General features: G+C 50.1%; 1 protein-coding gene across 1 annotated transcript in view; it reads right to left on the bottom strand.

Moving 5' to 3' along the window:
- Positions 1-10,765: 10,765 nt before the first annotated feature.
- The window catches only part of Hip1 (huntingtin interacting protein 1), a 93,690-nt gene continuing 80,827 nt past the window's right edge, over positions 10,766-23,628 (bottom strand). Inside the window, exons 18-31 of the mRNA XM_013031818.1 lie at positions 23,433-23,576; positions 22,655-22,790; positions 20,322-20,408; positions 19,916-20,023; positions 19,699-19,835; positions 18,958-19,068; positions 18,317-18,375; positions 17,853-17,946; positions 16,334-16,434; positions 15,854-15,959; positions 14,410-14,533; positions 14,178-14,239; positions 13,182-13,290; positions 10,766-12,509 (exon numbers count right to left, since the gene is read on the bottom strand). Of these exons, the coding sequence (XP_012887272.1) occupies positions 12,457-12,509; positions 13,182-13,290; positions 14,178-14,239; positions 14,410-14,533; positions 15,854-15,959; positions 16,334-16,434; positions 17,853-17,946; positions 18,317-18,375; positions 18,958-19,068; positions 19,699-19,835; positions 19,916-20,023; positions 20,322-20,408; positions 22,655-22,790; positions 23,433-23,576 (1,431 nt within the window). The 3' untranslated portion in view covers positions 10,766-12,456. The remainder of the gene's footprint in view (positions 12,510-13,181; positions 13,291-14,177; positions 14,240-14,409; positions 14,534-15,853; positions 15,960-16,333; positions 16,435-17,852; positions 17,947-18,316; positions 18,376-18,957; positions 19,069-19,698; positions 19,836-19,915; positions 20,024-20,321; positions 20,409-22,654; positions 22,791-23,432; positions 23,577-23,628) is intronic.

The following is a 23,628-nucleotide window of genomic DNA, read 5'->3' on the forward strand; positions in this document are numbered from 1 at the left end:
ACTGCGCGCGCGACTCGGACGCTCGGGCCCGGCGACGCTAGGAGCGGTTCTCTACTTGAGAACGTGGGCGCAGCCCGGGGAAGTCATCGCCTGAGCCCGTCCTGCCGCCAGGTGCCGTCGACTTTTCTCCTGCGGCCTCCGATGGCGGGGGGAGCTGGTCCTAAAGCGCTGCGGGTCAGACCTGACCGCTGCTCGCAGTCTGAGCTCCTGCAGTATGAATGGATGATCACTTGTGACTGTCAAAGCTACCAGAATGGCCCATGTGATCTAGATTGAGGATTTGTGGTCGGTTTAATGTTAAATTTGGAGGCTTGAGGAAGATGAGTTGTTGTCGGGGACTGGGTTAAAGAGTGAGCTAATGGTTGCAAGTCTTTTGTGACGGTAAAAATGTTTTAAAAAATTTGCAATGCCACAGTAACGCAAAATTTTAATTTAAATAAAATAAAAACAAAAACTTAATGTAAATGAAATTGCATGTTTTTTTTTACACAGTCTAGTGAATTGTAGAGTATCATAAGAAGCAACTTAAAAGGTGCCTTTTCTGGGCTTGTGGATTAACTTAAACCAGGGCACCCAGTCCTCCATTTTGCATCAGCTGTTTGGTCTGAGCTATTCCCAAAGGCAGTCAATTTACAATCACCTAAAGCTCTGGGATTAGACATTATTATCTTGTGACTAAAGGCAAACTGCCCCTCAGACAGCAAAGCTACGGTCTTAAAAGACAACAGCCAAGTGAGAGCTTGAGACCCTGAGTTCAAGCCACAGGACCAACAAACAGATGTACAGACCAAAATGGAAAGTCTAGAATGAACTCATGGGCATACTGACATATGGACTTGAAGTAGAGAAACCAGAATGCCAAGAGCACTGAATGGGGGAAAGGACAGATAACCCAATGATGATGTTGGAAAAGACTTCCACTGCAGAAGCATTGAACTCAAAGTGGATTACAGATCTACATTTATGTTCTGGAGCAAGAGATCCTAGAGAAAATCAGAGAAGGAGCTTCTTGTCATTGGATAGAGACACTACCGGACTGCACAGTGAACTACAACTTAAAGGATGGGAGAACATCTTTACAGGTCACATCAGGTAAAGAATAAACACCTAGAATACATCAAGAACTCCTATAATTGATTGAAAAAAATCAAATAGCAAAAGTCTTGACAGTTCTTCAAGATGACACAACCTGGAAAGATGCTCAGTGTCACTGATCATGAAAAGAAATCTAACACCCATTAAGATGGTGCCTGTCAAAAGCTAGGAAACAAGATTTGACAAGGTCATGGAGTGAATGGAAACTTGTCTTGATGAACTGGTGGTGGCACTGCAATATAATCACTACAGAAAACAGGTTAGCAGGCTGTGCAGGGGGAAAAGATGAAAACATTGCAGAGATTTGTCTTACAATGTGAATATCCCAACACTACTGAAATATATGTAAGCTTGTGCATTAGTCCAGGTTTTGTCACTGGCCAAATACCTGGGAAAAATAATTGAAAGAAGGAAGGCTTTATTTCAGTCTGTCATGGTAGGTAGGGCAGGGCAGAGCAGCTGACATCTGGAGCCAAGAAACTGAGGCAGGAATTTGCCTGTGTTAGGCCTTTCTCCTCTCCCTGCAGCCCATCCAACCCCTAACATATGGGATGGAACTGCCCACATTAATTGCCAGTCCTCCTTAATCCTCTCTGGAAAATCCATCACAAACAAGTCAGAAATGTGCTTTATTAATCTTTCTCAAATTGGTCAAGATTAAACATGCATCCAAGCTCTTGTGGTTCACACCTGTAATCCCAATTATTCAAGTGAGATCTGAGGATTCCAGTTGAAGCCAGCCCCAAGGGAGGAAAGTCCATTAGACTCATATCCAGTTAGCCAGCAAAAAACTGGGAGTAGAGCAGAGGCTCAAGTGGTAGAGCACCAGATTTGAGCAGAAAAATCTAAGGACAGTGCCCAGGCCCTGAGTTCAAGCCTCAATATTGGCATGCATGTGCATACAGAGTTGAAACATATATAATAAATTTTATGTTGCTTAAAAAAATAATAGCCGGGCGCTGGTAGCTCAATTCTATAAGCCTACCTACTAAGTAGGCTGAGATCTGAGGATCACAGTTCAAAGCCAGCCTGAGCAGGAAAGTCCATGAGACTCTTATCTCCAATTAACCACCACAAAACCATAAGTGGTGTTGTGGCTCAAGTGGTAGAGTGCTGTCCTTGAGCTGAAGAACTGAGGGACAGCGCCCAGGCCCACAGTTTAATTCTCACAACCAACCAAAAACAACATAATAAAAAGCAGCAATGTATTGTGGAATAATCTGGTATACAAATTTTAAAAAAGCAGAGTGCTGGTGGCTCATGCCTGTAATCCTAGCTACTAAGGAGACTGAGATCTAGGATCGAAGTTCAAAGCCAGCCCAGGCAGGAAAGTTTGTGAGACTCTTATCTCCAGAAAACCGAAAGTGGCACTGTGGCTCAGGTGGTAGAGAGCTCACCTTCAGCTGAAGAGCTGAGAGACAGTGCCCAGGCCTAGAGTTCAAGCCACCTGATGGACAAAAAAAAATAATAATAATAAAAATAGCACAAATGCCAGAAGGGCAGAAATGAGAGCATGGTATAAAGTTCTTATGCCACATATGACATACTTTAAGGTAGGTCCTCATGACTTAAAAATCTACATTATAAACGGACCACTACAACAACAGAAATGCTAATGCACTGTCAACAAAGGGAACCAGGATAAAAAATTTCTCCCACTAGAGGGCAGCCTAAATCTTGTGTATAATGGCACAGTTCTTTCTCAATTAGAAAGGACAGAAACCCAAGCTACCTAAAGCTTGTATCTGCTTGTGTTTGTAATTCCTATTTCTTCACCCTTTCTATTTCAGAGGTAGAATGAAATATTAACAATCATTGCTTGGAAGTAAAAATGTGTCAGCTGGATGAGTGCTGGTGGCTCATGCCTGTAATTCTAGCTTCTGAAGAGTCTATGATCTGAAAATCAAGGTTTGAAACCAGTGCCATCAGGAAATTCCATGAGATTCTTATCTCCAACTAACTAGCAAAAAGCCAGGAGTAGAACATGGCTCAAGTGATAGAGCTCTAGCCTTGGTGAGGTGGGAGAGGGGAAGGTCCTGATCACAAGCCCTAGGACCAGTACAAAAAGAAAAAGAAAAAAAGTCTGGTATTGGTGGCTCACACCTAGCTATTCAGGAGACTGACATCTGAGTGTTGTGGTTCGAAGCCAGCCTGGTCAGGGAAGACCATTATCTATAATAAACTTCCAATGCCAAACGTGGAGCTGTGACTCAAGTGGTTGAGAGCTAGCCTTAAGCAAGAAAGCTCAGGTCCAACAGTCCAGGCCAGGACTGGTCCATACACACATACAAAGAGGAGTAACCTGGGCTTAAAGGAACCAAGGACCTGGCAGGACAAGCTGGAGCAATTGCAGTGCCATCTCTAAATGCTAGACCTGTCCCCTGAAACTCAGAGCCTGCCTCCTGCTTATGACTGGTTTAGCACCATAAAACTATGCTGCTAAGTTTGACTTGTTGAAGGTTGGAATGTGTTTGTGACTGTAAATATCACTATTCTACATTACTGTGAAACTTGTGAAATTTATGTAATAACTTAATCTCAAAAAAAAATTATTAAAGAGCTGGGAAGGTGGCTCAGTGGTAGAGTGCTTGCCTCCCATGCATGAGGCCCTGGGTTTGATTTCTCAGCACCATATAAGCAGAAAAAGCCCGAAGTGGCACTATGGCTTGACTCAAGTGGTAGATCGCTAGCCTTGAGTTGAAGAGATGAAGGACAGTGTCCAGGCCCATAGTTCAACCCACGACCAACAAAAACAAAACAAGCCACCATAGTGCTGGAAAAGTGCCTCGGGTAGAGTGCTTACCTTGCATGCATGAGGCCCTGGATTCGATTCCTCAGCACCACATAAACAAAAGGCTGGAAGTGGTGCTGTGGCTCAAGTGGTAGAGTGCTAACCTTGAGCTGAAGAGCTCAGGGACAGTGCTCAGGCCTAGAATTCAAGCCCCAGGACCGACCAAACAAAACAAAACGCTGCCAGCAAGGCATTGTGCTGGTTAACCGGAAATGTAATCGCTTGGTTTTTCTGGCCTTGAACAGCAATCCTCTGAATCCCAATTCTCCAGAGTAGCTAGGCACAGTTTTATTGTTGGTTTTTGTTTTCCTTTGTGATGCGATTCCCGCCAAAACCCAGGCGCGCTGTACTTGGCGTCTACCGAGTGATCTACTTGGATTTTTCCGGAGCCAGAACTGTGGAACAGAGGCCTAGCAAGCCTGAAGGAGCGGCTGGGACTTACCGATGGGGGCCTCCACCAGGCGGGCCCCCGGAGGGTGGTGGCCCCGCCACGGCTGCGTCTGTCCAGCCCAGGCGGTTGAGGCCCACAAAGCCTGGACTTGCACCAGTCCTCGCCTGGAGGACGCCTGGAGGACCCCCGCCCGGTTTTCTCTCCCTGCCGCCCGCCAGGGCGCAAAGGCCCTACCACTGAAGGCGGCAAAGCCTCGTGGTCCTGACGTGCACCGCACGTGTGACGTCACTGCGGGCACTGCCTGCGAGAGGCGAGGGGTGGCTGGTTGCCAAGCAACAAGGTTGTAGCAGGGCGCCTCGGGCCAGTCAGAGGCCACAGCGCGGCCTGGGCTGGAAGAGGAGCAAGCCGTCTGTGGTGGGCGCTTGTCCGTCGCCTCCCACCGGGAAACTCAGTTCGCTCTTCATTTCTGCAGGCTGGGGCTGTAGTTCTGTCCGGGGTCACCTGCTCTCCTGGGGTCAGTGACTTTCTACAGGCTTTAGAACTCTGAGGGCCTTGGATCAGACGGTGGTTTTCCCAGGCCCTGTGGGAACAGAGCGCCTGCACAGAGTGGCACGTGCGAAGTTTTCCATTCCACAATTTGTTGTATGGATTTGAATTTCGTTTTTCTTGTTGTTTAGGTGAACTGGGGTTTGAACTCACGACCTTGACATGTGCTGTACTAGTTTGTTTGTGTGTGTGTGGTTTTAACTCAGGGCCTCCTACTTGGTACAAAGATACTGCTTACATGAGCCAGGCTCATAACCTTGAGTTTGTTTTTCAGATAGCCTTGCTCTTATACCTGGGTGGCCTCTGGGAGATTCTTCTGCTTCTGTCGTCATCTAGCTGTGCTTATAGAAGTCAGTCACCACGCCCAGTTTGTTGGTTGAAATGGTTGTCTCAATAAATTTTCTGGGTGCTGGCCTCAAACCTCGATCCTCTGGTGTCTGCTTTCTAAGCACTGGGATTCAGTGTGAGCCTGGCCCTGTTTTTGTTTTTGTTGTTGTTGCTTAAAAGCTATTCCAATTATAAATACTACTTGGAAAACTGCAGTTACATTTACATTGAAGCCACACCCTGCAGGATTTAATTATATATTTATTTATTTATGGACTCACATTTGTCAAGGAGTGATAGCATGGGTCTTTGCTTTTCTTCAGCAATGTATGTAATCTCTGTGGAAATGACACAAGCTGGATAAAATGCCTGAGTTAGCTACTTGTGTCTCAGGTTTGGCCAACTCCATATGGCTAAAACATGTTCTACTTCTCTGAGCATCCAAGAAAAGCTGTTTCTGTCCTGAGTACCAGTGTCTCATGCCTGTAATCCTAGCTACCAAGGAGACTAAGATCTGAGAAACATGGTTCCAAGCCAGCCCAGGCAGAAAAGTCTGTGATACTCTTATCTCCAATTAACCATTCAAAAGAAGGCAGAAGTAGAGCTGTGGTTCAAGTGGTAAAAAGCACCAGCCTTGAGCACAAAAACACTAAGGGAAAGTGCCTAGATTCTGAATTCAAGCCCCAGTATGGGCACAAAACAAAAAACGTTTGTTGAATTGACATGAATTAAGAACGTTTAACTTGTGATATCTGCTATTTAATTACGGGCATCATGGAGAACTGAGGTTTTACTCTTCTTTTACGTGTAGCTTACATCATAAAGAGGTGATTTCTATGCCAGTCAATCTCACCCTCTCTCTCACTTTCCTTTACCCTCCTCTTCTGCGTGGAAGTTTTAAAGTGTAGTTTGGACAGAACTTTGATATGAAACTTATAATTTTATACTTTTTTTTTCCCCAAGTGGGATGGTATATGCCTGTAATGCTGCCACTGGGGAGGTTGAAGCAGGAATATCAAGAGTTCTAGGCTGGCCTGGGCTACACAGTAAGATGCTGTCTAAAATACAGGGGAAGGGGCTGGGAAGCACTTGCCTTGAATGCCTGAGGCCCTGGGTTCGGTTCCTCAGCACCACATAAGCAAAAAGAAAAAAGCCGGAAGTGGCGCTGTGGCTCAAGAAGCAGTAGAACGCTCGCCTTGAGCTGAAGAGCTCAAGGACAGCACCCAAGCCCAAAGTTCAAGCCCCACGACCGACCAAAAAAAAAAGAAAAGAAAAAGGCAAAGTGACAGGGAGAAGGGAGGGCAGGATGTGGACATGCAGCTCAGTGCTGAGTGCTAGACTGGCTTGCATTAGGCCCAGGGTTCCAGTCCCCAGCATTGTATCTGGGTCTGTCTGTCACGATGTGGAAGATCTGGGTAGCGGCAATGTCATGGGGAGAAGTGGAATGAGAGTCAGGTCTGATAGCTACCTGAGCCATCCCAACCTCTGCCTTCTCCACAGTCTGTGCTGTGGACTAGATGTCAGAGGCCATTTGAAGCTCACTTCATCCTCAGTGTAGTGAGGCTGGGAGCTGTCAGGGGAGTTGGCTCACGAGTGTGGGGGCCCTGGTGGAGAGGATTGGTGCACTCCTGAAACAGGATGGGTAATGTCTCCCACGTGGACACAGCAGGAATGAAGCTCAGCTCTGAACTCCTGGCTGCTTCCAGAGCCCACCAACAAATGACTGAAGGATCCTTTGCCTTACACTTTTTTCCTCCTTCACAGTGACTGGAAGGAGCCTCGACTTTGCACATGCTAGGTAAGTGTCCTAACCAGACTACACTAGCCCTTAACATTTTCTTTATTGTGGACACAACTTAGCCTTTTCAACTTTATCTTCCCTTTTTGATGATATAGTTTATACTCTAACCAGGGTATAGACACATTCCTAACTTGTTGCTTCATGTTGATTTTTTTTTTCTTTCTTTTTGGCAGTACTAGGGTTGAATTCAGTCTGTTTTTTGCTAGGTAACTACTCTACCACTTGAGCATCATCTGCTTTTTGCTTTTAGTTTGTCTTTCAGATAGAGTCTCATGCTTTTGTCCAGGCCAACCCCAGATGGAGATCTTCCACCTATACCTTATCAGTATCTTGGATTACAGGCATGCACCACCAGGCCCAGTCCCTGGCTGACCTGCCTGCCTCTCTCTCTCTCTGCCTCTGTCTCTTTTTTCTTGTCCTGGGGTTTTAACTCAGGGCCTGGACACTGTCCCTGAGCTTTTTTTGCTCAAAGCTAGCACTTTACTACTTATGCCACAGCACTACTTCTGGCTTTTTCATTTTATGTGGTACTGAGGGATCAAACCCAGGGCTTCATGCATGCTAAGCAAGCACTCTACCACTAAGCCACATTTCCTGGCCTTTTTTTGAGTCCTTTGTGCATGTTAGAATTTGAATCTAATGTCACCCAAAGGCTCATGTATAAAGGACTTAGTTGGCAGCTGGTGAGTCTTTGAGAAGTGACTGGATCCTGAGCACTGAGTTTATCAACAGATCCACTGAGCTTGGAGCTGCACTGTTCTGTGGCTGGGGTTGATTAAAGAAAGTCATAGGGATGCCCTTGAAGTACTTATCTTGTTCCTAACCCCTGTCTCTGCCTCTGCTTCCTGGCAACCATGAGAATATCTCTCCCCTGCCACAATGCTCTGCTGTGCCACATCCCGTCATGAACTGAGGACTCTGGAACCCTGAGCCAACATGTCTTTCCTTGCTTAAATTGTTTCTCAGGTGTTTTTCATGGTGACAAAACACGCTGCACACAGGACAGCTCTCACCAACCCCAAGTTTTCCCCACCTGAAAAACCCCCTGGCTCCCACACTGGCAGTACCAGACTGCAGCCAGCCCTGCTGTGAGACCCCTATGCAGCTCAATGCCCACACAGCCCTGGAGGCTGAGGCTGTCTTGCTGTGAGCACAATCCATATATCAGTGTCTAGTAGTTCCTATTTGCATCTCTAGGTCTGAGTCCTCTGACTTCATGCAGAAACCAGGCTTTCTAGAGAAATCTCAGCAGTGATCACTTTGGCCTTTTGGGGATGATTGTACAAAGATGGAGCCTGTTTACTAAATGCAACTTTTTTTTAAGTACTGAATTTGAGATCAGGGTCACTTGCAGATGACTTGCTAGGCAGTTGCTTCACCACCTGAGCCATGCTTGCAGGCCTTTTATGGTTTGTTAATTTTCGGACAGTTTAGTTTTTCACTGGACTAGTCTCAGAACAAGACCCTCTTAACAATGCCTCCTTGAGTAGCTGAAATTACAGGCAGAAACCTCCATGGCCAGCTTATTGGTTGACATGGGGATCTCACTATAGGCCTGGGCTAGCCCTAGACCAGTTCTGATTTCCAACTCTGAGCTTGCTGGGATTATAGCCATGAACTACTGTGCATGGATTAATTTTTGTTGTTGTTGGTTGTAGGGCTTGAACTCTAGGCTTGGGCACTGTCCCTGCGCTCTTCAGCTCAAGGCAAGCACTCTACCGCTTGACCCACAGTGCCACTGCCGACTTTCTGAGTGGTTTATTGGAGATAAGAGTCTCATGGCCTTTCCTGTACGAGCTGGCTTTGAACTGTGATCCTCACATCTCAGCCTCCTGAGTGGCTAGGATTACAGGTGTGAGCCGCTGTTGCCTGGCTGATGGATTACTTCTTCTAAGACATCCCCAAAGGTGCCAAGTAGACTCTGTGAACCTCAGGATAGGGACCTACACACATATTTTCCCCTAGAGTCCAGAACCCAGGGCCACTCTGATAAATTACCAGCACTATTCCCCATGGCCAGGCTGAAATATTTATTTGAAAAACTGAAAACACAGATGCAATGTATTATACAAAGAAAGGTCTTAATACCAGAATAAAAGTTTTGTTGGGAGGAAACAAAAGGCAGTGGCTGCCCGCCCTGGAAAGGTAGGCACTCTGTGAGAAATGAGATTTACCTATAGCAACTATTCTACTGGAGAACTGGGAGAGAAGTTAAAAAAAAAAAAAGGAAGAAAAGAAAAACCAACCCAGCCCATCCCTGCAAACCTACACATGCGAATCTGTTCTCAGTCTGGGACATCTGTGTTGTCACTAAGACTGAGTGGAGCTGCCTCAGCTGGTCCTCCAGTGGGATCAGCTTCAAGCAGGGCCTTCAAACCTGAGGTAGTTGATCACCTGCAAAACCCGGCTGAACAGAGCTATGCCAGGAATGGGGTCTTCTCCCATGAGCCTGGCTCCTGGGTGGAAGGCAGTGACCACTGGGCCGCTGGTCCCAGGAGTGCAAACCTTCCTGTCTGACTGTGGGTAGCTGGCAGGCTCAGTGGCCCTCACACATCCCCTGCTATGGGGCAGTGTGGTTTCTGAAGGACCAAGATGGCTGGTCAAGGGCAAAGCCACTGTTTGGAAGGCCAAACTTGGGGCTGAAGGCCTTCCTTGGAGGATAAGATTCCATACCTGGAAAGGCAGCAGAAGGTCATGGCATTTATTTTTGTAGGTCGTGGGGCTTGAACTCAAGAATCTGGGTGCTGTTCCTGAGCTTTTTGGCTCAAAGCTAGCACTCTACCACTTGAGCCACAGTGCTACTTCCGATTTTTAGGTGGTTAATTGAAGATAAGAGTCTCACAGACTTTCCTGCCCAGGCTGACTGAACTGTGATCCTTGGATATCAGCCTTGTAAGTAGCTAGTATTATAGGCATAAGCCACCAACCTGGCTTAGGTAATGGTATTTCGATCTGTCCCCTCTAAGGAGCAGGGCAAAGTGAGAATGTTCCAGGCATAAGCAGAGAAATGACCCCTCAGGAGCCAGCGGCCAAAGCACAGCAGCCTAACCAGGGGACTCAACCTTGGATGGGTGTTCCCTGGCACGGACCTTGGTGTCTGACCTGATAGTTGTAGAAACCCATGGCAGGACATGTCCCAGCAGGGTTTGATTCCTAAGAACAGCACTGAGGAGAGCAGAGCCAGCAAGCAATCTGAGTCAAATGGAAACTCTGTTCAGACATAAAATGATCCTGCAAAGTTGTTACAAAATTCTGAGATTGGACCTCAGTCCTGGACTGTCATCCTCTGGTGTTAGGATATTCTATGTTGACCCATAGGACTTGAGTGTTGGGAGATCAAGTGACCCTTCAAAAGACTGCAAGGTTCACTCAGCTTTGAGGTGTGCCTGTTTTTTTGTGGGGTGGGGGGCAGTCATGGGGCTTGAACTCTGGGCTTGGGCGTTGTCCCTGCGCTCTTCAGCTCAAGGCGAGCTCTCTACTGCCTGAGCCACAGCAGCACTTCCGGTTTTCTAGTGGCTTACTGGAGATAAGTCTCACGTACTTTTCTAAAGTCCAGGCTGACTTTGAACCACGATCCTCAGATCTCAGCCTCCTGAGTAGCTTGGATTACAGGCGTGAGCCACCGGCCCCAGGCTAGTGCCTGCTGTTTTTATCACAGGCATTTCACACTCACCTTGATGCACTTATCTAGTAGTGCCAAGGTAGGGCAAATTGCTTTGGGTTTGAGAATGGTGTCATTTCTAATCTGAGTTCTAACAAGAGTAACACCCCATGACAAGTAGGGACACTCAGGTGACACTGAATTAGGCCTTGATTCCACTCTTCTATCACTCAGGATGAGCTCATGAGGGTTTATTGTTTGAACTCATCATGAGGGTTTATTGTTTGAACTCATGGGTTTCTGTTTGCTAGGCAGGCTCTACCTCTTAAGCCATGTCTCCAGCCCTGCTGTGATCCTTTTATTAGTGAGTTTGAGGATCCAGTCTGTCCTGATGTAATTGATTAGCAGATTCATGAGACAAGGAGCAGGGGTGGCTGGGGTAGCCCCTTTGGGGCCCCACTGGCATGAGTGAGCAGGGACGCCTCCACAGCAGTTGGCCCATGTCTATAGCAACACTTCATTAGCCTGGCATGGAGGTCTCATGTCGAGTGACTGTCCAAGTTCCTGGACAGTGGAGTGCAGAGTGGGGGTGGGCAGGGCAGAAGGGGTAATTCACAGTGATCAAGCAGAGTCTCACAACCCATCACATAGCAATCCAGTCTCATGACTACGTCCTGCAGGGACGAGGTCTAGGAACTGCTTATGGGCTCCTACTGGTAAGGAAGACGGTGTGTTGCCAGGATTGGAAGGTCACTTAACACAGGGTTACTTGGAAGCGGGAAAGTGCCGTCTTTAGAGGCTGTGCCCTTTGTCCTCATCCTGTCTGCAGCGTAGCAAGAGCTGGGACAGGGGATGGAGGTCCTGGGCTGGGGATCCCCAAACGTTAGCCCCCCACACACTGAGGACCTTGTCTGTTTTGGGACCCAAGCACAGCAGTGGCCAGGGAGGGCATCCTTTGTGAGCTGTGAAGATGGCAGAGACACAGTGCACACTGGGTACCCTGCTCTCAGGACTGGTTAATAGAAGGATCCCCTACGGCCCGGAGCTCTTCCGGACAGGAGGGAGGGGGTAAGAGCACATGGAACCGTCTTCTGCAGATTCACGATGTCACCATGGCAGACAGGTGGTGGGAGGGACTGGAAAGGCCTCCATGGCCACTTGCCACCAGCTCCATTGAAGCACACAATGAAGGGGGTTGCAGGTGTCCCCTGGGGGTGGTGCTCAGGTGCCCTGTGGCTTTTAAGGGTGTAGAGGTGTTGGGCCGGCGTCCAGCACGAGGAAGAGAAGGCACTCGCTCTGCTTGGGACATAGAGGAGGCTGTCACCCACCCTGGGGTGGCCTCAGTGTACTTGGGGACACCCGGCGAGCAGGCAGAGCAGGAGCACCAAGGCAAAGCTTGAGTGGCACCATGGTGGGGCCCCCAAGGGCTCAGAGTCCTGGGACAGGCCTATGGGAGAGTTGGCTGTGTGAGTGAAATGTGGAAAATAGAAAACCAAGAGCGTGAAGGAACCCTGGAGGAAGCGGTGCAGATCTGAAGGAGAGCGAGGGCTCCGCCAGGACCTTGCATTCCACTGCATGGACAGACAACATTCTCTAATGGCGCCTATGTGTCCACCTCTGGCTCTCAGAGGCTCAACATTGTGCCAACGATGATCCCAGAAGAGACTGAAGGAAGAAGAAAGAGGCATGAGCTGCTCCCTCTAGGTCAGCGGGTGCTGGGCAGGCTGGACCCCAGGGATGCAGAGAAATATCCCAGATTGTGTGTGCATGTAGGGGCAGCACCGAGGGCGGAGCCTTCAAAGGGCCACACAGGTCCTCAGTGGAGAGGCTGGTCTGTGGCAGGAGTGGCACACACACAGGTGGGTGTTGAGGATTTATACTGGCGTGTGGGCACTGGCTTGGCTCTATTCTTTCTCGGGGACCGCCTCTTGCAGCGTAGATGTGGGCACCTCTGTTCCTACAAGACAATGGCAATTTATATCACCTGGTATTCATGCATGGAATCACCAAGCCAACAATGTGTTTGGTGCCTGCAAGCTCAGTGTCCTGGGATTGTCCAATCTCTGAACTGGCCACTGCAGCCAGGCAGGGCAGTTGAGAGATACCAAGTGACAGCAGGCTTCAGGCCTGGGGGGTTGGAAGATCACCTACCCACTTCTAGTCAGCCTTTCTATTTAGTATCATTTTTGCTAGTCATGGGGCTTGAACTCAGAGCCTGGCTACTGTCCCATAGCTTTTTGGCTCAAAGGCTGGCGCACTACCACTTGAGCTCCATTTCTGGCTTTTTGCTAGCTTGAAGATATAGTCTTGAGGACTTTCCTGCCTGGGCTGGATTCAAACTGATATCCTCCAGATTTCAGTCTCCTGAGTAGCTGGGATTATAGGTGAGTCACTAGCATCTGGCTTTTCCTGGTTACAGCCTGGTCACCCTCTTGTCCATCTCCAGCAATCACTATTCAACTCTGCTGGCCAGAGACTAAACCACCAGGGACTTACCAGACCAGTGGCCTGGGGACAAGGCTGACAACAGTTTCAAGCTCCAGCCGCAGGCTCTGAGGTTCCTTGTTCCTTCAGAGGGGAGGGTCTGGGCCATGTAGCCTCCTCATTGTGGGTCCCCAGGACAACTTACCTTCTTCCCAGCCTTCTGCCACGCCAGCGAGCTCGTAGTGCTTTTTCCTCAGCTCTCCTAATTTCTGCCGCTCCTTTTGTAGTTCATTTTCCAGCTCTAGCACCCTAACCTGTGGGCAGTGGAAGTGCAAGTTGTCTTCGTAGATGACCAGATGAGCAGAGGTCTCACTTCTGCCCCGCTAGTAACTCACCATCTGACAGAGCAGCCATGGCGGGCCCCAGTCTAGCTGCGACTCTCCTTAACTGTTGCTCCCTATAAGTCTACCATAGGACCAACAAGGATGGCCTACTATCTACCTCCAGTCATTCTAGCTCACTACAGGAAGCACAAATCATTAGTACTTTTCATGTATCAATTCAAGAAATAGTGCCAGTGCCGGCACCAGTGGCTCACACCACTGCTAGCTACTCAGGATCATGGTTTGAAGCCATGTAAGACTCTTATCTCCAATTAATCTGTAAAAGGCCAAAAGCCTTGAGCTGTGACTCAAGTGGTAGAGCACAAACCTTGAGCAGAAAGCTAAAAAGTTAACAGGCAGTGACCAGGCCCTGAGTGCAAGCCCCAGTACCAGCGCAAAAAAGGATTGCCCAAGCCCCAATCACACACCCCAGGTTCTGTTTGTATCACAGGGGAAGAGACCAACAGATGGACGAAATGACATCAGGTGGTAAAGTGATAAAGTTGAGTGCATCGAGCACGGGGTGGGGTGGGGCGGGGAACTGATGGATGGACTCAGGAAATGGCTTTCAAGCAAGTGAGCTGAAATCTTCCTGACCAAATATCAGTTGGGTAGGGAGTAGGAAGACATTCTAGAACGCTCCAGGCAGAGGGCACAACAAGAACAAAGATCCAGGGGTAGCAATGAGCTTCAGGAGAAGGGGGGGGGGAACAGTGTGGAGCATGTATACAAGGGGACTTGTGGGGAGTGACAGCTTCTCCTGAGGATAGCCTTTGGTGGGTGAGATGGCGGCGGAACCAGGGCATGGGGTTTCTTACCTGGGAATCCATCTCCTGGCGCTTGATCTGTGTCAGCGTCATGCTGGAGAAGTCCATGCTGTCTGCCGGGTGGAACCGGGAGGGCAGGGTCAGTGCTGGGCCTGGGCGCCCAGCCACTAACAGCACAGAGGGAAGAGGAAGGAGAGGCGAGGAGGACAGGGAGACCCGGGGTACCAGGATCTGACCTCTGTGGGTGGTAAGTATACCCAAGGCAACACAGACCACAGGCTACCTGATTCCTCAATCTGTGATTTGCCAGAAATGGTGGAGGCCACCACTCCTGCCGTGGCCTGATTCACGCCCCTTGATGCCTGCTGCAGCTGGGCCAGGTTGGGGCTGTCCTTGTCTGCTTTCACCTGCAGGATAGAGTGGATGAGTTGATGTCACACATACCCCACCCACCATAGCCATAGGTCCCTGAGACACTGTAACGGCCACAATTATTCCTGGCTTAGTGGCCCAGAGACCCCATCTCTAACTTTCTCACCTATGTGTTTTTGTCAGTCTTGAGACTTGAACTCAAGGCCTGGATGCTGTCCCTGAGCCTCTTCATACTTAAGGCTAGTCTACCACTTGAGCCATAGAGCCACTTCCAGCTTTTCCTGAGTAGTTTACTGAGTCTCACAGACTTTCTTGCCTGGGCTGGCCTTGAACTGCGATCCTCAAGATCTCAGCCTCTTGAGTACTAGGATTATAGGTGTGAGCCATGGGCTCCTGGCTCACCCATTTGGATAAACTGTTGCAGATATAAAACCCAACTTGGGCCCAGAAGAAATAAGGAATAAAGCGCTGGGAAGGTGACTCAGTGGTAGAGCGCTTGCCTTGCATACATGAGGCCCTGGGTTCGATTCCTCAGCACCACATAAGCAGAAAAAAAAAGCCGGAAGTGGCGTTGTGGCTCAAGTGGTAGAGCGCTAGCCTTGAGCTGAAGAGCTAAGGGACAGCGCCCAGGCCCAGAGTTCAGGCTCCAGGACTGGACCCCCCCCCCCAAAAAAAAAAAAGAAAGAAGGAATAAAGCACACTGGGTAGGGAGGGATCCGCAAGAGGGCCACATGGGGCAGGGGTGGATTATACATGTGCTTGGAGCTACAGCAGGTAACCTTGTGTCAGCCCATGATCCCAAATGCTGGCATTGCCACTTCCTGGAAGTGAGGAGCACAGGACCTCTAGAAGAGGGTGATAAAAAATTCCTGAGTTTTGTTGGTGTAATGGGGTTGGAATTCTAGGCCTGGGCTCTGTCCCTGAGCTCTTCAGCTCAAAGCGAGTGCTCTACCACTTGAGCCATACCACCACTTCTGTTTTTCTGGTGATTTACTGGAGATGAGTCTAACGGACTTTTCTGCCTAGGGTGGCTGGCTTTGAACCTCGATCCTCAGATCTCAGCCTCCTGCATAGCTAGAATTACAGGCATGAGTCACTGGCGCCTGGCTAAAACTCCTGAGCCCCATGTGATCTGGGTCATGGATAAATCCCATGTGTGTGGGGTCAGTTCTATGGCCCAGTACTTCTTTTTGTTTTTTGGAGACAAAGTCTTCTTGCTATGTAGCCCAGGCTGGCCTCAAACTTAAGATTCTCCTGCCTCAGCCTCTTGAGTGCTGAGATAACAAGTGTGCATTACTGTGCCCGGCTGGCCCAAGTACTTCGTTTGGAAGGTGGGAGTCCAGTGCAATTCCTACCTTGGATGCAGCCACGAGCTGGGCTGTGCTAGCAGCGATCTCATGGGAACACACCATCAGCTCTTCAAACTTCCCTTTGCCCTGTACCACCAGGTCAGCAGCGTCCCTGAGAGCCAGGAACAGCAGGGGCTGAGGCCAAGGGAGCTGAGCGCCTGCTGACCCCACCTCCCAGCCCCATCCCGGGGCCCTGGCCGGGTAAGGAGGACAGGTTTTGTGAAACTTTTATTTCCACAGGAAAAGATCCTGTCTTCCCAGCGCCCCCCGACCCCGGTCCTGGGGGTCAAATCCAGGACCTCAATCAACCACACTTGGCAGAGTCTCAATAAATAGCCCAGCCTAGCCTCAAACCCATGATCCTCCCTCCTGCCTCTGCCTCCCAGGGACAACAGGTGTGTGCTGTCATATGTGCCCTGGGACGGACATGGCTTCTGGAATGGACCGACAGGCGGGGTCTGGGCAGAGGGGGCCATCCACACTTACACCATGACAGTGGCTCCCCAGCCCACAGCTTTGGAGGCTGAGATGAGTCCTTCTGTCCACCGAGAATTCTTGGCATAAAATTCCTTAGGGGAGGCAGTACCCTATGCAGGCAAAAGACAGCAAGTGAGCGCTCCGTTCTGCAGCGCATGCCTTGCACACACCAAGGGCCTGGGTTCAATCCCCAGCACTGCAAAACAAAACACCCAAGCCAGATGGATGCCAACTCCAGCAAGGGACCCAGGTAATGCTGTCCCAGGAGGCCGCGTGACCCATCAGTGAACCCAGCCAGCCTCCCTTTCTGCTGCTAACAACCTTTGAATGGAAATAATGTTTAAAACACTGCATCTAAACCAATCACATACAGGCATTCTCATCATGATTTCCTTAGCAATAGAAAACCTGTTATTTTTAGGAGGGGGTGGCAGTACTCGGGTTCGAACTCAAGGTCTTGAACTTACAAGGCAGGAGCCATACCACTCAAGCCAGGCCTCCAAGCCTGGTTGCTTTTTAGTTTCTTTGGATAGGGTCCTGTTTTTGCCTGGGCTGACCCGGACTTCAATCTTTCTATCAGTTTTGGGACCTGAACTCTGAGCCTGGGCGCTGTCCCTCAGCTCTCCAGCTCAAGGCTAGCACTCTACCACTTGAGCCACAGCGCCACTTCCAGCCTTTTCTGTTTATGTGGTGCTGAGGAATCGAACCCAGGGCCTCATGCATGCAAGGCAAGCACTCTACCACTGAGCCACCTCCCCAGCCCTTCAATCTTTCTATCAAGGACTCTGGTATTGGAATGAAATGTGTATCCCAATGCACTCAGCTTTGTTGGTTGAGATGGGGAGGGAAGAGGGTCTCACTAACTTTTTGCCTAGGCTAGCCTTGAACTACAATTCTCCCAAACTCCACCTCCTGAGTCGCTGGAATTATAGGCATGAACCTGCATTTATATAGTACTAAGTATTGTAAGTCATCTTGATATGATTTAAAGTATATAAGAGGTTGTGTGCAAGTTCTCTGTTTTTTGTGTTGTTATTGTGATTTTTGAGAAGCAGTTCTACCTTGTTGACCAGACTAGCCTAGAAATCACCATCCTCCTGTCTTAGCCTCCCAGTGCTGTGATTACAGGTATGTACTACCATACTTGGCCTTAAAGCATCTTACAAAGGGACTGGAACATCAGGGTATTTGGTAACCAACAAGAGATCCTGGACCCAACTCTTTGAGTCCAATGGATATTTAACTAGATTTGCGCTTGGGATCCATCTAGCTTTCAAAAATCCTGTCATCTTCAGAGAACCAAGTTGTGCAAGGTGAATGGGGGGCTTCCACACCAAGTCCTTCTGGGGTCTGTGAACTGGAGCTGGAAGCCAGAGCTGACTTCTGTCTGGGGGCTGCCAGGATCCCACCTTGTCCCTCAGTGCCTGCCAGCCTCAGGAGCAGTTGCTCTGCCCTTGATGGGCCCAGCACAAGTTCCCATTCTGAACATAAGGAGTGTGTGCAGCCAAGCTCGGCCCAGCTCGCTCACCCGGCCACTGTCCACAATCTCCCTCTGGAGGTCCTTGGAGGCTGCCACCAGAGCCTGGATGGCTTGCATCAGGCAGGTACAGGACCCAAGGATCCTGGGATAGATGCAAAGCAACAAAAATGTAAGGCCAGAGACCCTAGACAAAGTGGGCATTCTTCAGCTCTCCAACCAAGGCAGACCTGGGGTGGGACTGAGAGGTGGGGAAGGCTTGGGGGAACATGAGGGGTGGGAGTGGGGTGGGGAGGAAGCTTGAATGAAGGCCTGCTAGTGTCAATACTGCATCTGCTTCAGAAGGAAAATTGTCATGACCTGAAGAGTTCCATTTCCCACAGTGTTAAGTTCTCCCCACCACCCCACCCCCTCACAGGGACGCTATTGCGCATGTGCATGTTGGATCACCCCCCCTTCCACCCCCCCTGATCTTGCCTGCCCCTCACCAGGGTGCATATGCAGGCCGGACCCACCTTTCATTCACCTCCAGTTTGACGCCCGTGTCTCCCGCTCGGGATTTGCTGAGCATTTCCTGTAGAAAAGTTGTTTTCTCAATTGGGCACAGCACTGAGAGGGGGGAAGGGTCTGCCCTACCCTTGAGGGTTGGGGGGTCCAGGGGAGGGCAGGTGTGGATGGTCCTGGGGTCACTCAACACTGCCAGCTGCATGGCAGCCCCTCCCAGGCTGTGCGGAGCAAGCTGATAAAGGCGACAGACTCCTAAGCCAGGTGAGCATGACACACCTCACACAACCAGGATGCTCCCATCTGAAACTTGAGCCCTGCATGGTCCAACACCCCCAGGAAGAAACTGCTCCCTCCCCTCAGTGACTTTGTGTGTGTGTGTGTGGGGAGGGCGAGGACTGAACTCAGGGCCTCTTTCTCTCAGGCAATCCACTGCCTGAGCCACCCCCAGGGCTTTTTGCTTTAGTTTCTCAGGACTTTGGACCATGATTGTCCTACCTGCTCCTCCTAAGTAGCTGGAATTACAGAGGGGAACTACCACACTCAGCCCCTTGGTTTCTTTGAGGGCCTCTGCAGCCTTCCTGACTAAAGGGGCAACAGCACTGCAGGGACCACATCGAGCACTGGCGGCAGAGACCGGAGAATTCCCTACCTCAATGCGGGTCGTGGCGGCTTCAATGGCAGCGGAAGTGGCGGCCATCTCCTTGTCCACCAGGTCCCCCAGCTCCTCCTGTCTGATGTCCAGGCCCCTGGGCAGCAGCTCCTGGGAAGAGCATGGCAGAGGCTGACAGGACACGCCACCCTCCTCTCCCCTTCCCTACAATAGTCTACGGAAGTATTTTCCTTTTTCCTTTTTTAGTTCTGGATGGAACGCAAGACCTTGTGCATGTCTTCTAGGAAATAACTTCAGCTACACACCCAGTCCTTTGTGTGCATGTGTGTGCACACATGTTTGTGCACCAGTTTGGGTCTTGAACTTAGGGTCTGGGCACTGTCCCTTAGCCTTTTTCTAGGCTGGTGTTCTACTCGTAAGAGCCATAGCTCCATGTCTGGGTTTTTGGTGTTTAATTAGAGATAAGAGTTTCATAGACTTTCCTGCTCAGGCTGGCTTTGAAACCATGATCCTCAGATCTCAGCCTCCCGAGTAGCTGGGATTACAGGTGTGAGCCACAGTGGCCAACTTGCCCATGATCCTTCTGCCACACTTCACTTTGTTGCTATTAATTGTTTTGGAGACAGTGTCTCACTCTGTGGCAGCCCAGGCTGTTCTGGAACCCCACATCTCCTTTCTGGAATGAAGCAGCAGGCGCTGGTAGATGCCACCAGGTTCACCTATGCTTCCCCTCAACAACAGTGATCCTGCTGCGCCTGAACAATGCTGAGTGCTGAGTACCTCGCCAATGGCCTGGATCCTGCTGAGACTGCTCCTCACAGCTGTGCTGTCGGCCTTCTCCAGGGATCCCTCGTCCTTCAGGGAGGTGAGGAAGGCCAGAGTCTCCCTGCCACACTGCGTACAGGCCTCGCTCAGAGCTGGAGACACAAGGAGACGGTCACTTGGAGGCCCTGCATGCACCCTGCTTTTGGGCTGGGCCCGACTGCCCAGTACTCACAGTCGGCCGGCTCCGGGGGCGCGCGGAGGCTGGTGGCACTCCCGTGTGCAATGGTGTCACTGGTGAGGTGGGCGAGGAGGGTGATGGAGTGCAGGAGCCGGCTGAGGCCTGCGGGGGCGGGAGGAAAGGTAGCTCAGGCGGGACGGGGCTATTGCCTTCTGACTTTCCCCCCCTACTTCCCATGTCACACCCACTCCTCCCCAGGAAGCAGGAATTTGTCACCATCCCCATGTTTGAGGTTTTCTTGGTTGATTTGATTCTGTGACCGGTCTTACTGTGTAGCCAAGGCTGGCCTGGAACTCATGATCTTCCTGTCTCAGCCTCCCAGGTGCTGGGATTACAGGCATGCACTACCATACCTACCTGCTGCTGGTGATAGGGCTGATGCACCCTCTGCCCTCCTCACCTTCTGGGTTGGCCAGGTACTGGGTCTGGTCCTTTTCCAGTTGGTCAAGACAGCTGGAAACACACTTGATCTTGGAGAGAAGGTGATCTGGGAGAGGGGAGGGGGTAAAATCAGAGTGAGGTCTCCCTTCACCTCCACATCAAAGACACAGGACGGGCTGACCCAGCATGGGCCCCTAGCCCTTGGGAGTCGTCCTAAGACAGGAAAGCCAGGTAGACAGTAGGCCATGTCAGTGCTGAAATGCTGTATGTGATCCTGTTTGGATTTTTGCACTACTTTGGATTGAACCCTAGCATGTTAGCCAAGTGTTCTTGCACCTGGGCCAACCCCCCAGCCCTTTCACTTTTAGTTTGTTTTTCAGATAGGGTCTCTAGTTTCACTTGGACTTTGATTCTCCTCTGTCTCCTAAGTGGCAGATTCTAGGTGTGTGCGACTATACCTGACAACGTGTTCTTACTGTCTACTTCGAAAGCAATGGTGCTGAAACTACTGGGGACCTTAGCCAGGAACCAAGGAGCCCGACTGCCGCCCAGGCATGACTTCCCTGGCTGCGATCACCTGCGAAGTCTCTCAGGCCCTTTGAGTCTTGCTCCTCATGAACCCAGGCCTTGGCTCTTCTAGGCTAGTCTGTCTGCCATGTTTTGTTATTTATTTTTTCCTGTGGTACTAGGGATGAGACAGAGCTTTAGGCTTGCTCGGCAGGTGCTCAACTTGAGCCATGCCCCATGCCCCTCATCCTACCAGGTTTAAGAGATTTTTATTTATTTTTTGATGGTTCTAGGGCTTGAACTCAGGGCCTGGGCACTGTCTCTGAGCTTCTTTTGTTCAAAGCTAGTGTTCTACTACTTGAGCCACAGTGCCACTTATGGCTTTTTCTGAATAGTAAAGAGTCTTACAGACTCTCCTGCCTGGGCTGGCTTTGAACCATGACCTTCAGATCTCAGCCTACTAGCTACTGCTAGCATTACAAGGGTAAGCCACCGGCACCCGGCTAGAGATGGGGTCTTATTCTATACCCACTGCTAAGCCACAGCTTCATAGAGCCTGCAGAATTGGTAGTGTGCAGGTCTGATTTCTGGCTCTACCACTCTGCCATCTGTGTCTGTACTTGCCTCCTGGTCCTGGTTTGAGAGCTGAGCCACAGGGTAAGGTACAGAAGAAAGCATGTGAAACATTCAACATCACAGTTGGCACAGGAAAAAACCCTCTAATCAAAGTTGGCATGCCTATCTATTTATCTACCTACCTACCTATCTACTTATCTGCCAACATCAGGGCTTGAACTCAGGACCTCTGACTTGCTTGACTTTCTTGCTCACTGCTGAAGCTCTACCACTTGAGCCACACCTCCAGGCTCTGTGCGTGTGTGTGTGTGTGTGTGTGTGTGTGTGTGTATGTTAGTTCTGAGGCTTGAACTCAGGGCCTGACTTGGCTCCACTTCCATTTTTTTTGGTGGTTAATTGGAGATAAAAGTCTAGAAGACTTTCCCACTTGAGCCACACCTCCAGGCTCTGTGTGTGTGTGTGTGTGTGTGTTAGTTCTAGGGCTTGAACTCAGGGCCTGACTTGGCTCCACTTCCATTTTTTTTGGTGGTTAATTGGAGATAAAAGTCTAGAAGACTTTCCTGCTCAGGATGGCTTCAAACCATGATCCTCAGATCTCAGCCTCTTGAGTTAGCTAGGATTACAGGCGTGAGTTAACAGCACCTAGCCACCCTAGTATTTTTACTGGTTAAGTAGCGATGGAATTTCATGGACTTTTGTAAACTGGCTAGCTTTGAAATGTGATCCACAGATCTCAGCCTCCTGAGCAGCTAAGATTATATGCTTGAGATCCAGCACTTGTCAGTTATTCTTCCTGGTCTCCATTAGCTCAAGTCTCTTCTTTTCCTATAAAGCATAGCTCTTATCTCCACGCCCTATGTTTCTGGCTTTAGTTTCTTTTTGAATAGGATCTCTCATTTTTGCCTGGGCCTCCCTGGATTGCAATCTTCCTACTTGTACCTCCTACATAGCTGCAATGACAGGCATGCACCACTATGCCCAGTTTTATTGGCTGAGATGGGGTTTTGCTAACTTTTGCCTGGGTTGGCTTTCTAAGCAGGGGGTGGGGGAGGGGGAGGGTGTTTGCAGGCATGCATCACAGAGTCCATCCCATTCCCATCTGCAGTTTTCTCATTAGAGATGCAGACTTGCCCCATCTCCTTTTGTCTGCCTTCCTGGTTATTTTGAAGTTGTATCTGCAGGGCAATCCACTGATTGGCATAGAAGGTGTTGTAGGACGTGATTGCCCAGGCCAATGGCAGAGCCGGGGGCTGGTGGGAAGAGAGTTACCTGCTGACCCCACGCAGCTGATGAGGGTGGGCTCCTCCAGCCTGTCCAGGGCCTCCTGGACCACCCGCTCTGCAGCCTTCCTGGAACCTTCCAGGAGCACCCTGCGCTGGTCTTTCTCCAACTGGCACAGAGATTCCTAGAAACAGCCCAGGGATGTGAGCATCTGCATGGATGCCATGATGGGCATCGAGCGCCAGGCAGCTGGGCCTCCAGGCCCCTCGGCTAAGGCTGGCACTAATGAGGCCCCAAGTGGGCGAACTTGATGCCAAAATGAATACCAGAGCTTTCTCCACGTGAGGTTACAGAGAGCTTGCTGCGGCCCTGTCTCTTTCCCAACTGCTTCTCTTCTTTTCTTTTTACATCAGTATCAGGGTTTGAACTCAGGGCCTTGCACTTGCTAAGCTGATGCTCTTGGGGTGTGCCATCACCCCATTGGCTTTAGTCTTTATTCAGATAGGGTCTTTTGCTTTTTGTGCAGGCTAGCCTTGGGACTGGGATTGTCCTAATTCTCCTCCTGCATAGCTGCGATTATAGATGCGTATCTATATCCCACCACTCCTGGTGTTAGTTGAGATGAGGTCTAACTAATCTTTTGTCCTGGTCTCTACTTGCCAAGCAGCTGGGATTACAACCTTGCCTGACTAACTGCTCTCTTCCTTATGCACAAAAGTGGGGGTAGGGGAAATGCTATGCCTACAGACTGCCTGCAACCAGGATGCCCCCGAACCTATGTTTGCCGGTCCCCACCAGGGTGAGCCTGCAAGTGCTCGCCACTTGCCTGGGAAACAACCAGCTTGGCCTGGGTGTCTTCCAGCCGTTTCCGTAGGGCTGCCATTTCCTCCTCCCGTTGGGCGGCAGTGCTCGCCAAACTGCCACGCTCCTCTTCCAATGCCGTGATCTGCGTCACCCACTTCGCCTCTGACTGCGGCGTGGGAAAGACGGGGAAAACACTGAGATTAAACTGTCCCCTTGGC

Source organism: Dipodomys ordii, unplaced genomic scaffold, assembly GCF_000151885.1.
Source record: "Dipodomys ordii isolate 6190 unplaced genomic scaffold, Dord_2.0 Scaffold143, whole genome shotgun sequence".
Taxonomy (NCBI): domain Eukaryota; kingdom Metazoa; phylum Chordata; class Mammalia; order Rodentia; family Heteromyidae; genus Dipodomys; species Dipodomys ordii.